Source organism: Pipra filicauda, unplaced genomic scaffold, assembly GCF_003945595.2.
Source record: "Pipra filicauda isolate LSUMZ 115617 unplaced genomic scaffold, ASM394559v2 scaffold31_size4109673_pilon, whole genome shotgun sequence".
Lineage (NCBI taxonomy): Eukaryota > Metazoa > Chordata > Aves > Passeriformes > Pipridae > Pipra > Pipra filicauda.
The window spans coordinates 1,499,624-1,514,519 of NW_024104443.1; the positions used below are offsets into that span (position 1 = coordinate 1,499,624).

General features: G+C 35.7%; 1 protein-coding gene across 1 annotated transcript in view; it reads left to right on the forward strand.

Annotated features, from left to right (window-relative positions):
- Positions 1-7,691: 7,691 nt before the first annotated feature.
- LOC113993598 overlaps positions 7,692-14,896 on the forward strand; it is a 32,852-nt gene continuing 25,647 nt past the window's right edge. The window contains exons 1-3 of the mRNA XM_039383677.1: positions 7,692-8,457; positions 8,590-9,984; positions 12,479-12,661. Of these exons, the coding sequence (XP_039239611.1) occupies positions 7,692-8,457; positions 8,590-9,984; positions 12,479-12,661 (2,344 nt within the window). The remainder of the gene's footprint in view (positions 8,458-8,589; positions 9,985-12,478; positions 12,662-14,896) is intronic.

Here is a 14,896-nt window from a genome sequence, read left to right on the forward strand (position 1 = left end):
CATTATGTTTTGTGTAGTGATATTGTCAAGTTTGTAAATGATTACCTTGCATTCTACATGTGAAGGAAAAAGGGGTGAATGTCAACAGGCTGATTAAAGGTAGACCAGTCATGACGCTTCCATGGAATTAAATATACTAATCAGATTCTGAGCTTAAGAGACAAAAATAGAAAAAGAAGTGGATCAAGACATTGCTTCCTCTTTTATTTTTAATTTTCATTGACAAAGCTGACATTTTGTAATGCCTGGGTAAGTTTGGTTGTTATTATCTGCTTTAGCTGTAAAGAGTTAAATAACGAGTAGTCCTTTGTTGCCCGAGTGATTTGAGGGATATGTGTATATAGCATAGCACTGCTGGCTGTGGTTGACAATACAGAAGTGGGTAAGTCCAAGGCAAAAAAAAATTTGAACTTGTTATCCTATTAAGCCTTAGCAAGACAGACAGCCCATCCTTCATGAGCTTAGAAAAGCAAACTATTCACAAAGCATCCATAGTAGCAAGCAACTGTCTGAGGAACATGAATATTGGCTCATAGTAATGGTAAGTATAAATGTCTTTTTTTTTTAAAATTAGACCCTACTAGGTTGTATTCTGTAGATATTAATTGTTATAACTAATCATAACCGTTATAAAATATGAGCATTCTTCAGATTTTTTCACAGTGAGAAAATAAGAATGTTTTCTTAAATTATAGATTTTTAAGATGGATATTTACTTCCTGAGACTGTATCTTGTCATTTTAGCATGTAGGAACTTCTTAAAAGATATTTTCAGAGCATTTGATGAAGAAAAAATTATTTTATGCAGTATAAAAAAGATATAATGCACAATAAACTATGTTCTTTATTTACAAATATGTTTTTACTTATGTGATAATAAATACATGAACATTGATTGCAATGAACTGATACTACTGGAAAAATCTGATCAGTAAGTTGAAATATTCATTATATAGTACTTGTGTTAAAATCATCACAGAATCCGGTATGGACAACACAGAGGCTACCTACTAGTTTGCTGCAGTGTAAAGCAGGACGTATTTTTAAATGAGGGGAAGAATGAGAAATGTAGATGCAGAAATTAAATATCTCCAAAATCTGAAATAAATGCATGTCCTTATTAGTACATTATTTTGTCTTTTTTGTTGCAAAAGCTCAAAATAATTAACTAAATGCAAGATTACTTAGTAAGTAGGCAGAGGCTTTATAAGAAATTAGTTTAACATACCATTTTGCAGAATTTAGGAGCCAAAACCTATGACTTGACTTCTCCCTAAAAAGACAGAAATACTTGTGTATATACAGCCCATGATGGCTGAACTGTTTTTCACTACGACTTTACTGGGACTTGCACTCTCAATATGCATTTAAAATAATCTTGAAGACATTTGACTGACTGCTACTGAGCGCACCCTGCCTCAGGGAGACAGCTTTAACATAATGGCAAGAATAGTATACCTAGTATTTCTTTTCAAAAGATTGGTTGAAATCTATTTAACACTTTGTCTGGTGTCCCTTGCTGCTTATAGACAAGTCAAAGATAATGCAAAATCTGATTACATGGGATTTGGATTTCCTAAATATGCTAGTTTATGGCTTGTGTGATGTGTTCTTAGTTGCTTAGACAGTAACATTCCTTGACAATCAGAACTGCAGAAATATTGACTGGTGTTTGATATCTCCATGATCTGAAAAAGGAAGATCCCGATCCAGTGTGCTCATTAAAGGTCCTGCAGCACATTTCATGAAATAGTACAGTACCTGTTGCAGATTGATCTCACTGCCCCATGCTCTTCTAAGTGTTCCATTTGGATGCTCCATCCTCAGGGCGAAATGGATACTGCCAAATATCTACTGAGGTCCGTTTGAATGGAAGCTGATTCTTAACAGTCATATAATTCACATTTTTATTAATTTTGTAAAATGCTATAGGGTACTGTTACACACCCTATAAGTGGCTGCCTGCTTCCTTTTTTATAGAAATTTTGTAGACAACTGTTTTAAAGACCTGTATTTTCAGACATTTTTGATAAAACATCTTGTATGTGTTTGACATAAAATACATTTTTTGGCAACAGTACTGCAAAAATGAGTGTTCAGAAGTTATTTAAAAAATGTGCTAGTGGAAACAATAAAAAGGCAAACCAGAAGGTACTTCAGTAGGAGGTACTTCAGAGAGGCAAGTAAGGAATAGAAGAATACTGAGAAATACAGACATGCAATGGAAGTAAATTAGTAAATTCAGTATTGTTAAGATCATCTGGGCAATGGGGACAAAAAGTAGGATTCTGTATCCAGAGGAAGGAAACAGAAGGGTTTGATTTGGTTACAAAACAGAAGGAAAGAGCAGTAAAAGGTTCTCGTTTCAGAAAGGTTTGTTTTGGGATGCTGTGACATCATTCTTCTACAGTACAGGATTCAGTGGGGAGGTATTCGGTGAGCTGCCACTGAATATAATTATAGCCATGCCTTCTATAACATAGGATACTGAAATTGTAGGAAGGGAAATTGAGAGCTTTAAATATTTTGCAAAAGTATTGTGTCATCACACCATTCCTATTCAACATTAGTAAATACATTTACCATGTTTTCCTTTGTTTTTTCACTTTGTCTTTTCTGCCTGTCTCATCAGTACTGTATAAGTTCCCTGAACATGCTTGTTTAGAAAACTTAAGAACACGTTTTCACATTAAATCTCCATTATATAAATATATAAACATAAAATAACTTCCGTATTTTCAATTTTACCTTACCAGAATTTTTTGAGGCAACTCTTCTGCCTAGACAGATGAACTCAAAGGCATATGTTAGAGAAGTATTTTTTTGCCTTTATTATCACAGAATTTGTCATCACTTGCATTATCCCGAAAGAAATAGTATTACAGATGTCATTAACAGTGCAAATTAATGCATTCTAGGCAGAGCTTTAAGTGTATTTATAGTGTGATATAAATACAGCCTTATTTATAATGTGATTGTTTACTCAAAATTAGATGATGTTATTCTGAGCTCACCCAAGCACTGCTGTTTGTAGTAAGAATAACCTGTCACATAGAGAACTATGTCGCTGGACATTGGCTTCCATCCAGTGAGCAGCTGAGTGCCTCTATTCCCAGCTAAGCTGATTGGACTCGTATTCCTCTCACATCCAGCAGTGGGCAAAATAGTCCCTAATGCAGGGTCTGACCCTGCAGTCCTGATGCACACAACTAATTCTTACTCAGGTCAAGAGGTCTACTCGTGACTGGGATTGAAGGTGATGAAATTCCTAATTCTGTCAGCACAGCTCAGCTGCAGGACCAATAAAGTAAGAATAGACAAAGGCAATGCATGGATAAAATGAATGAAAAGCAAAGAACTGGTGCCTCTTCTGCTGTGGTAGACTTTAGAGGAGAAAGGATAAAGTAACATATGGAAATGAAGCATAGACAGGAAAAGTTATCTTTTCAATGTTCGCTTGAAATTTAAGATACCAACACTTTTAACACACTGAAGGTAGAATAAAAATTAATAATATATAAATAATAGAATTAGCACCTGAGCTGGTAAGACCTAATCACAAATGAACAGTGCAATCATTATAATTTTGATCTACTTACTACCAATTACAGAAATTACTAAAGAAAAATAAATAAAAATTAGCCTAATCATCCTGTTAACCTATACCTTAAGTCTCACCTTTGACAACATGGCAAAATCTATAATCCTACCTCTATAAACAGCTCTGACCTTTGGCTATTTCTACTGATGGTTTCATGGCAGCTTGCTCAGACTTTTAAATTTTAGAAGGTACTAGATCACTTCCTAAAATCCTGTCATGCAGACCCAACACTATCTACCTTCAGAACTTCCAGAGTATCCCATGCCACTAAATGCTGTTTGAGTAGCAGTAAAACTACTGATCATCTCAGACCTAGAATTTCTTCTGCAAAGTCGTGTGATGTTTTACCATTACAAAACTTGGCAAAACATAAATTTCATCTATGAGAAGAAACTGAAATGAATATGATTTTTATTATAACTGATCCACAGTGCTTTCTATCTCCTTAATGTTCAAGTATCTGTCTTACAGTGTTTCCTTTTTCCGCATTTTAGGTACTTTTTTACTCTTCCATCTGTCTTGGACCATGCTAACCTTATCCCCAAAGCCATCGTAATTCAAATCCATTGCTAACTGATTACAGACATGCCTATTATTCTTCCCTAAAAATTAGGCCTTAAATACTTCATGTACTAAATATATCCCTGGCCTTGTGTTGCATTCAACATTCAGTAAAATTCAGAATTTGTTTGAAGAATAATCTGTGGTGCATACAGCTGTACAATTAACCACCAAATGTAAAGAGAGACTAAAGTAAAACAGGCAGCTGTTGCTGATCTGAAAACAATTTTTAACAGTAACAATTACAAATCACATTTTCTATATTGAGATTAACCATTTCATGGCCTTAGAATAGGGGGGGGGTGGAAACATGCAAATGGAATTCCTGGGGAACGACAAAAAGTAGTTTTAACAAATGAAAGTAGTTTGGAAACACAACCATGAAGGTCAAAAAGGGAAAGGAGAAAGAGGAGGGGAAGGAATTGAGTTGTGTAGCATGTTCCTTAAGTTGCACTGAGAGAATTCCTAGAAGTAAAAATATTTTCCCAGTTGCAACTTAATGAGTTATAACTGAAACCTCAACTATCACAATCACATTACGGTTCTGTGTTAGGCTGTTGTTCCTAATGTCATCAATCTGCAGATCTTACATATGGCACCTCTAAATATGAGGTTGATACTCCTGGCATACTTGCATATGTAACTCTTTAAGAAAATATTAATTTTTTGTCTGGAACTGATAGGCACTGCCTCATATCCAAAACTACAGATAAGTATCAGTCCCAGCTCTTGCCTCTGTGTCCTTTAAAGCTTTGTATTTAAGTTCATTCTTCCTGGTGAGAACAGAGCTCAATTGGCAGGTTTGGCAGTCTGCCAAGCTTTGACTGAAGACTCCTGGAAAAAACAGAGGTATAGCTTCATCCTGAAGACTGACAGTGTAAACATTCTGAAGTGTCTGCTGTGAAATAAGTACAAGACTGCCTCAGTCTTCCTATAGTGTCTTCCAAAAAGACAGAGGAGAAGGAATAAGAACACTGGCATATTCAGTCATTTGGCCTCACAAAAAATTAAAATTTTTCAGAAGTAGAAGTCAATGACTGTGTCTTGAAAGTATTACTTCCCGGCTGTTTGGCTAGCTATGTATCACTGCATACAGTGACATGTAACATGAGTCTTATAATGTCAACATAATTACTTAAAATGCTTTATCCTAATGCTCATAACAAAATTTAGACATCCTCATTATACTAGGTAGGTTTGTAGCCTGAAAAATTCACTCATGCTCTTTCCACAATGATGTGGTTTATGTTCTGATAAACATCTAAAGATGCTTATGACTAATAACACTTGCAACAAGTTGATTTTTTCCCAACATAACTCTACTGATTTCAAGACCATGATGTATTAGCAGTTCAAATACTTCCTGTTTCAAAAAACATGAATTATGTTTTTCAAGATAATTTTGAATAGAATACAAAATATTTGTAATAAATAAACAGAAGCAAATTCTAACACATTGGCTTAATTTTGAAAGTGAACCATTTTCATTATATTTCAACACTGTAAAAAAAAAATAAAGCCCTACAGTTGTAAATTCAAGCTATTCTGCTTGAATGCAATATAAATTTAACGTCTCCCCTGAGTGAGAGATAATCTTAAATGATCAGCTGCAAGAAAATGACTGACATGGATGCAAAGCTCAGCTCCTGGGTGACAGTTTGGGTTCAAGGGGCAACCCAAACTGTGAGGCTAAGGTTGGTCTTGGTTTGCTCAACGTGCAGCTCAATGATGCAATTAGTCCTAGGAGAGGCCATTTATTCTCTTATATTAAGTCTGACATTTTCTCAAGAGAAGAAAACAATTATTAAAAGTATTTCATTATGTGTATAAATGAAATTGAATTTAAAATGAATGCATAAAACAATGTATTAATCTCTAAAAATCAGAATCAGATAAAATCATAGACTGTAAAAGGTCAGACACTGCTCAAATCTTCCACAGACTCTGAAGAGTATTGGTTCAGGCCCCAGAGCTGAGACCATTAGTTATTGATTTTAAGCTATTATTTTGAAACCTTCAGAATTTGTTTCTAAATAACCAAGAGAAGAAATAGACACATTAGTTCCTACACTAGAACTCTTCTATTTTTTATTATAACCAGTCCTTACACAGGAAACAAGACAATTTAGAAAGCCAGAGAGAGTTAGAGAGCAAAATTATTCCAGAGAAGCTTTCTCTTTATCCAATGTTTTCCCTCCCACACAGAAAAGTGGAACACAGATACCCTCGGTTCTTAGAAATGAGTAGAAAAAGAAGAAAAAGCTGCAAGGGCAGAAAGAGCTCTGATTCCAGAGAATGTAAGTTTACAAAAATATTTAATTTGAAGTAAAATCATCAGAATCATATATGGCTATTCTTCATTTACTCATCAAGACAGAAACACATGTTTGTGCCTAAAGCTGTTTGTCAAATGGAAATAATTTACACTCCAGTGCGGCTACATACAGGTAGCGTTTTGGTGGGACTTATTGTTTTGTTTTAGTTAAGCTGCTAGCCTAGCTATTTCTGGCAAAGGCTTTCCAAATATATTGCCTCAAAATTTCATCATTCTTGGTGTAAACTTCTCCATGTTGTCTTAGTTTAATAGCTTGTTCTAATCCTATTTAGGTAGATGTCACTGTAAACAGTTACCCTCTAATGCACATGACCTATTCTAAAAAAAGCCCGAGCAAGACAGAATTTTATGTCATTGTATGAATGCCATGAAATTTTGCCTAGTACAGCCAGAAAACATAACATTCTTCTGCTTTCCTGTGAACTGTGGCTCACATCTCCTGCAATGTGCCACTGATGTGCAGTGTGATTGTGATAATATTAATTAATCCCTTTGTTTGCTCACGTGTAGAAGGATTATAAAAGTCACATTCCATAGAATTTACCCCAAACTGCAAGCAGGCAGTAGGATATTGATTCTCCCAGTGTGTTCACAGGAACTAAGTAAATAATGGGAGGAGTAATAAAATTTAAAAGTGTAGCTCTTACTACATGCAAATAGTATATCTTATCCCCTAACAAATGCAAAACTTCATTTTTAAAAAAATTGCTAATATATTGATTTTCTCATATCAGATTTAATTAACGTGGCCCAATCTGATTTCACACTACTTATCAAATAATTAAGACAAAACAAGTTAATATTGAAATTTTAAATTAATGTTGTGTAAAATACACTACATCTTAGAAATAAAATAGGTATTTTCTATGAAAAGTAACTCAAAGTTAATCACACATTTATGATACTGCTGACCAAATCATGGAAAAATTGTTTTTTCTTTTCTTTTGCTTTAAATTAGATGAACAGTTATCATCCATTTGTAAATGCCAGCAAAGTGTAGGAAGCCTTGAAAATAAAGCAGATGAGGCTCTTGCTCACTTTGCAGAGCCACCGGATATAAAGAGTACTGGTGAAGATGGCAAAGATCATGAAAACAAGAATCAGAGTAGCTCAGAAGCTTCTGAAGATAGAGATCTTGATAACATATCAGACAGTGAAAAAGAAGGAAAGAAGAAAAAGAACTGCCCTCCTAAAATGTTTTCTCCTCAGCAAGATGAAATCCTAGCTACGGTAACTTTTGGTGAATCAGAGGGCTCATCCAAAGGAAAAATTACACTGTGGGGCAAGCCAGACTCTTCAGAGTCCATTACCTTGACCACTGGAAAAATTTCTGCAGAAGTAAAATATGGTTCTTTTAATTTGAAAGTAGAAATTAAGAATGTTTCTTTACCTGATTCTGGAACAAACATTGTGGCTGAAAAAAAGAAAAGTTCTAAGAACAAAAAACGTTGTCATGAAAGACAATACCAGAAAAGTCAAGGTTCAAAATGTTCAAAGTACCAGTGTCCTTCAACTTACCATTCAGCAGAAGACAATGGGAAATACAGGGGATCCTCTAAACATAGAATTCAAACTGCCATCAACGGAAGTGCCTCCTTGGAAATGAACATTGAAGCAAAAGAAATTCAAGTGCAATATACCAGTGGAAAGAAAAATCTGAAGGTTAACATCAAAGCTGGTGAGCAGGCACAGAGCAAAGCATTCAACAAGGAACGTGAAGATACGTATTGGAGTGAAACAGATTATTCTGTAACAGAGGCACCATGTAATACAGATTGTGAGTCATCTTTTAGCTTTCATGAAAAAGTAGATTATACATTTCCAGATGGATGTACACTTCTCCCTCCACCTAAAGAATTTGCTGACTGTGACAAAATGCATCTGGATACAATTGCAGAGGGGGTGTCTTTGTACCCTGTTAATAGCAGAAAGGACTCTGACAGCCTCTCTACAGCCTTGAGTATTTGGGGGAAAGAAAATTTTTTCTATAAACTTAACAAAGAGGACTATGAAGACCACACCAATGAAAAGGAAGATTTTTCAAAAGACAAAATAATTTTGTCAAAAATAAATAATACAAATTGTCTTGTAGCTATTAATGTTTTGCATAACCCAAACAATGGGAAGGAGTGCATCAGTAAGAACAATGTATTAGGTCAAGGAAGAAATAACTGTGACAAACGAAGAGACACAGGACAAAAAACAGCAAGAAGTAAGTCTTTCCCAGATACTACTCTCAACGTACCATCACCAATTTACCCTAGAAGGGATTCTGGCTTTTATTCATTGCCATCCTTAAAAGTATTGCATAAGGAGACCAAAGCAGGGGATGTCTATAACAGGAACTCACATATTCATACAAAATATACAGAACTTTCTAAATGTCCTGACTTGACCTCCTCACTAACAGAGCTTTGCAAGTGCCCTGACTTGACTTCTCCACTGAAAAATTTGAGAAGTCTTAAGTCTTCATATCAGTATGCTTTCACATCATTTGATCATAATGTTACCATTTATCCATCTGAGCCTGAAGAAAGTTTAGATGGCACTTATTTGCTGAATGACTATGCAGACTGTGCAGGGCAAGGTGAAGAAACAGAAGAAACATTATTGGAGAGTCTTCATTCCAGTGGTACTATAAATGACAAAAAGGAAAATGGGTGTGAAGAGCCTCTGAGAAATCTGGCCATGTGGAAGGAAGACTCTGAGTCCACTGAAGAAGCTTTAGATAAAGGGACACCAGAGTACAACTATATAGAAAAGCATGTGGAATGGCAAAACAAAGCTCAGCTGGTACAGGTCACTCCACATTCTAGAAGCCCTGCAGGTGAATTCATTAATGACAAGGAGAGTGCTAATTATGCATCTACAGAAAACATCCCAAAACAACTTTCAGCCTTAGAGCTAAATGTTCACCCACCCTCTGCAGAGTCTGAGGTAACAAATAAACGGAGAGGATCAGTACCAACTGACTCTGCAGTGATAAAGGGAAAACTAGATGGAAGATTGATCCAAGATGATACTACATTGACATCCGAATGTTTTGGCTCTGCAGTAAGAAAAGAGTCTAACTTATTCTGCAGTACACCAGAAAAATCTTTGCTGTCATCCTTGTGGTTAGATCCCAAGGAGCAAGACATAAATAAAGAATCAGAAAACTTTTCTGAGATACAAGACCTATGTGGGTATATCCTTGTTGAATCTGATTGCCATGATTCAGCAGACGCTTCTGTATTATCTACATCTTCTGCATGTACAGAAAAGAAAGAGAATATCACAGAACATTCAAATGTTAAGGAAAGGTCAGAGAACTTTTGCAGTAAACAGTCAACTGATGATACCTTAAGGAGAGAGCCTGGAGCACATCAACAACCTCACTTACCCAAATCCAACTCTGAAGAAATTGAGAAAGGTTTTGAAATTAAAGAAAATTATTATGACAGTGCAGATATCACCCTATCATCAGTAAAACAGATTAGTCAGAAAGGTAGGTATTACGAGACTTTTGAAGTTAATATCATTTACATACCTTTTGCCTAAGAGCTTTTGTGACATCTGTGGTTTTTTGGAAAATATGTGTCTATTTGAAGTTTACAATGATATCATTATGATATGATATGCTTGGCCATGTGGTTGTAATATGCAGTTAATGTGTTAAGGATCCTAGAAGCCATCTTGTAGAGCCAAGTACCCTAAATAAAAAAAAAAAAAATTAAAAGTTTAATGCAGCTTTGATCAAGGAGCAGGTTTCCTACATCAAACATTCCACTCATCCTATACATGTATTGAGAGAAGCAAACACCACTACAGGAATAGTAAAAGCAGTTGCCATGTGGCATGAACGCAAAGCTCTAGTCAGTGTTTAAAATCACATAAATCTGGTTTTTCAATACATGTGATCTAAACAAATATTGAGTTCTAAGTACATCTCATTCTTCACTCTGGATGAACCTTTAAATGCTTTGAAATGACCAGAGGGGATCCTTTAACCTTCTTTTCTCCTCTCTTTATATACTTAAAAAATCTGCCTACAAAAAAGACTTATTTTCAATAGCTAATATTTTACAAAATTTCTTGTCTTCCCTTCTATAACCCATCTACCCATACCCATAACTGGTCATTTAAAGTTAGTGTTTTGTATCATAAAACTGTTAAGCCATACAGGGACCTTGCACACTACATTAGGGGCTTTTTACATTATGAATATGTACAACAAATATATGTGTATCTCTTTTTGAAATATCACTCCAACCACTTTAGTTTTAACCTTTAATATTAATCAGGTTATATGCAAATATACCTCTAGTTGTCCTGTCCAGAAGAGAATGTTTCCAGCAGATTTGGAGGTTAAGAGGTTTATACTGTTGAAAAATATGTATTTTCTCATTATGGGAAAATGTCTTAAAGAACCTTAGTTAAAAGCATCAGAAACTTTTTAAAAATCTTTTTAGTTCACAATATCTGCAAAAAATACTGGTATGACCTCCATGGTTGTCTTGTTTGGCATTGATAATGGAAATTTAAAAAATATCTGAAGTCTATATAAACTATATAGATATGGTATGTAGGTACATATTGCTATATAGATCAATATCTCAGTATCAATATATAAAATAAATCATTTATTAAATGGAAATCTCTATAGAACAAAGTACAGAATGAAGATACCAAAGGAAATATACATGTCAAAAACCTTGACATTATACATTAGACCTAAACAGTTGAACACATAGCACAGAAGTGAGGTGTAGCTATTTCTTGCATTTTTATTTTATTCTCTCCTCTTCCACTTTTGACCCTTACTAAGAATTATCTACTTGTACCTGGTCTGTAACTTTGGCCCTCTTTTGGTCTAGGGTTGTATTTTAATTTTCCTTCTGTGTTATTCCTAGCAATGCTGTGGAGGTCTTACGTCAAATAAATAAACGTGTACATCCTGTAGGCAGTATAAGCATTTAAAGTTTTAAAACTCTTTAATAGGAATCAAAATCCAAATCCACTTGTAGTTTAGGATTACCAGCCTACTTTGTCAAGACAAGGGGAACAAAGGGCAATGTGGGACTTCCTGAGCTTAGTAATCTAGTGACACAGGAAAGGAAATGTGGTGTTTTTCATCAAAGAGTGATACCTAGAACAGAGGAGAAAAACAGATGCAACTGTGGTAAACAGAACGGAGGAGAGGAGCCCTGGCAATCTAGAAGTCTGCTGGTGTTGTGAGGACTTCACTGTTATCGGAGGGGATAACATGCCCCTCCTGCAAAGGGCACTACAAGAGATAGGCTTCCTGACTTTCAGCAATGGTCTGGAAATAGTGCCCTGGAATGCCCTGGTTCTGTTCTTGGACCTCTGAGGGAGATCTAGTGAAGCCAGACAGAGGCTATAGAGACATGAGAGCATGGACACAATCCTTCAGGGAGCCTGTTAAGGCTGGGCTTGCTTTCTCCCTGTCTGCCCTTGCCCGTGACTACAGTTGCATTTTCAGAAGAGAATATAACACAAAGTCTGTTTTCCAAATACTTTTTTAGGTGAAATAGTAATACAAAAATAAATTTATTCTGTTTTACCTAGAAAGAAACCTAAAATAGAAAGGTATATCCTCCTCTTATCTTCATGTTTGTCTTTCAAGATTATTAGTGTTCAAATAGGAGTATATGTATATCTCTCTACATACTGACCATTTAAAAATGCATGAGCACTTTAAATAAAATCCATGGGCAGTTTACACATTTTTGCGTTAAAATGGTGACACACAAATGGCTGTGTAGGTATTTAACTACAGATGACTTTACTTTTCTCTGCATGAAGGTCTCAGTTAGTCTAAAATATATACTTTATGAATATTTTCAGTATTTTTTGATATTTTCATTTGTATGTTTGGTTAGATTACTCTTGGATTTAGAATGTGGAAATATTAAACACTATAATTACTTGTAGAAGTTGTCTCACACATTTCTCACAAACTATATCTGGTTATAATTTAGACTTAAAATCAGAAATGAATAAAACCAGAAAGCTACCTTTGAAGAAGGACACCAGAGCAAGTGACAGTTCCCAGGAGGATGCAATAGACCAGTGGGCCAGAAGACGGAAACAGTTCAAAGACAGCAAAAAGTGCAGTTCAACTGGAGGAAGCTCCATAAACAGCACAATCACTGAGGGATCAAGTGAGTACTCCAGTCGTACAATTGTGATCTTTCCCCTTTGTGTGATTGGCACTCTGACTGGGTTTTCAGCTGAGGAAATTGATCTTCAGTTCACAACCTGAGTGTCTATCTTAGTCATAATCTTGACCAAGCATATTTTATTAAATTGAACTATTCCTTATAGGTAGTTAGTATCCTTTCTCCTTGGATAAGCAAACAATATAACTGAAAAAAAGTTGATTAAACCATACATGTTCATATACAATTAAGACAAACTCTAGGCACACACAGGTGGCAGCAGGTTTGAGGTTATAGCAAAAATCATAATCCTTATGCCTACTTATGTCAAAGCAATGCTGAGGTGGGAGTGTGCTCTCCTCCCTAAGGAAACCACCTGCTTCAGCTTTTGTCTTGGGCTTGTTGCCTATGTTGTCCTTCAGTGTGCCTCTACTGACTGAAACAGTTAGACCCATAACTGTCTCATTAAGAAATCTGTCACCTCACCACAGACTTGGATGGCAAGCAAGATACCCTAAGGCATCTAATGTGGTACCTGTGTTCGGGTAACTGAGCCAATCCCTAAGTTTTTAGTGCCTGTTAACGAAGTAGCAGAAATGACTGACATTTCACATGGAAATAAAAAAAAGCTCTTTACTGGTAGCAGTTTTCATTCTTTGCCCCTAAAAGAGATTAAAAACCATGGTAATGAGTTTAGAAAGTTTCTATGTCAAACCACCTGAGCTCAAGAAACCTATCATGAGATACTCATACCAAGATAAACTGTTCATTGATTTCAACATTAATGTCTCTTGAATATAAAGCTGAACCATAGATTTTACTAGCTCAAGCACGTATTGGTTTTATAGAAAAAGTATATATATATAGAAAAGAACAAGTTGCAAGAGCTAGAATTGCTTTCCTTGAGATAAAGCTTTCGGTAGCACATGGTGTGAACCCAAAATGATCTCCAGAACAGACAATTCTTCCACAAATTCTTATATGTAATCATTTTGGGTGGTATGCTACAGGCCTGACACTTCTGTTCCTTTTGCTTTGGTAGTTAGGCTGTTCCCTCGTGTTTGCAGAGTTCAGACAACCCTGACTGATATTTAGAAGCAGCAGGTTCTTTCATGCTTGCTTCCAGCAGCTGGGAAGAATTGAATTGTTCTTGTTTGTGACACTCAGATTGATATCTGTTCTGAAAACTCAAGGAGAGGAGAGAAGAAATGTCTTGGCATAACTCCGTGCTGCCAGTGTGGCAGTATGTGTTTCTGTAGTTTTGCATATTTGTCACATTTTAAGCTTTACTACAATTAAAAAAATCAGATTAAGCTGGCAAAATAGTGTGCTATACTGAATTACTTGGTGCTAGTCTAGGTTTTATTAATTTATGCATTCAGGCTAGCAAGCTAAAATGTGCTTCAAACATATCAGCATAGTAATGTTTATTTATTTGGTTTTTGGTTTTTTTTATTTGCTAGAAGCTTTTTATACAGTTAATCATGCCATCTCATGCATAATTAGGGAAAAAACAGTGGGTGTGAAGTATTTGTCTACATAGATACAGTTGAGCAAACTGTCTGTTACAAGGCCGCTTAGATATATTCACGAAGAAACTTCCCAAACAAAACAAAATAGAGGTTAATTTTTATCTTTTCTGGTTTGAAACTGGAAATCATTCTACATAATTGTGACTTCTAATAAAGGTAAACAAAGCAAGTAAATCCTATCTCCAGCTACATTAAATCTAGCTGCAATTTACCAGGCATTTAGTACTGAAAGGAACATGACGGTTTTTTTCCTCTCAGACAATTTATATTTTCAATCTATCTGTTAGCATAGTGTCTGATGATGTATATTTTTACGTGACTTTCAACATCCAGTTTTAACTTTGAAGTTCCAGCTTCTGATCTGCTTGGGATGTTGTCATGCACAGCCTTTTCCTTCATAGTCAAACTGCTGTTTATAACCTCTCACACAGACAGCTGCCTGCCATCCTCTTGCCTTTTGAGCCTGAACATTTCTGGTTTTACTCTCAGCAGAGAACTAGAGCTCCATCTCCATGGGGACTCAGTGCAAGACATTTTGAATGTAAATTAATATAAAATATGAACGTGAAAATCCTTGGGATAACACATGTAGCATCACGCCCTGAGATCAGTTCAGTTGTTTAGAGCATGGTGCTAATAACTCCAAGGTTGTGGGGTCGATCCCTGTATTAGCCATTCCCTTAAGAGTTGGATTTGACGATCCTTG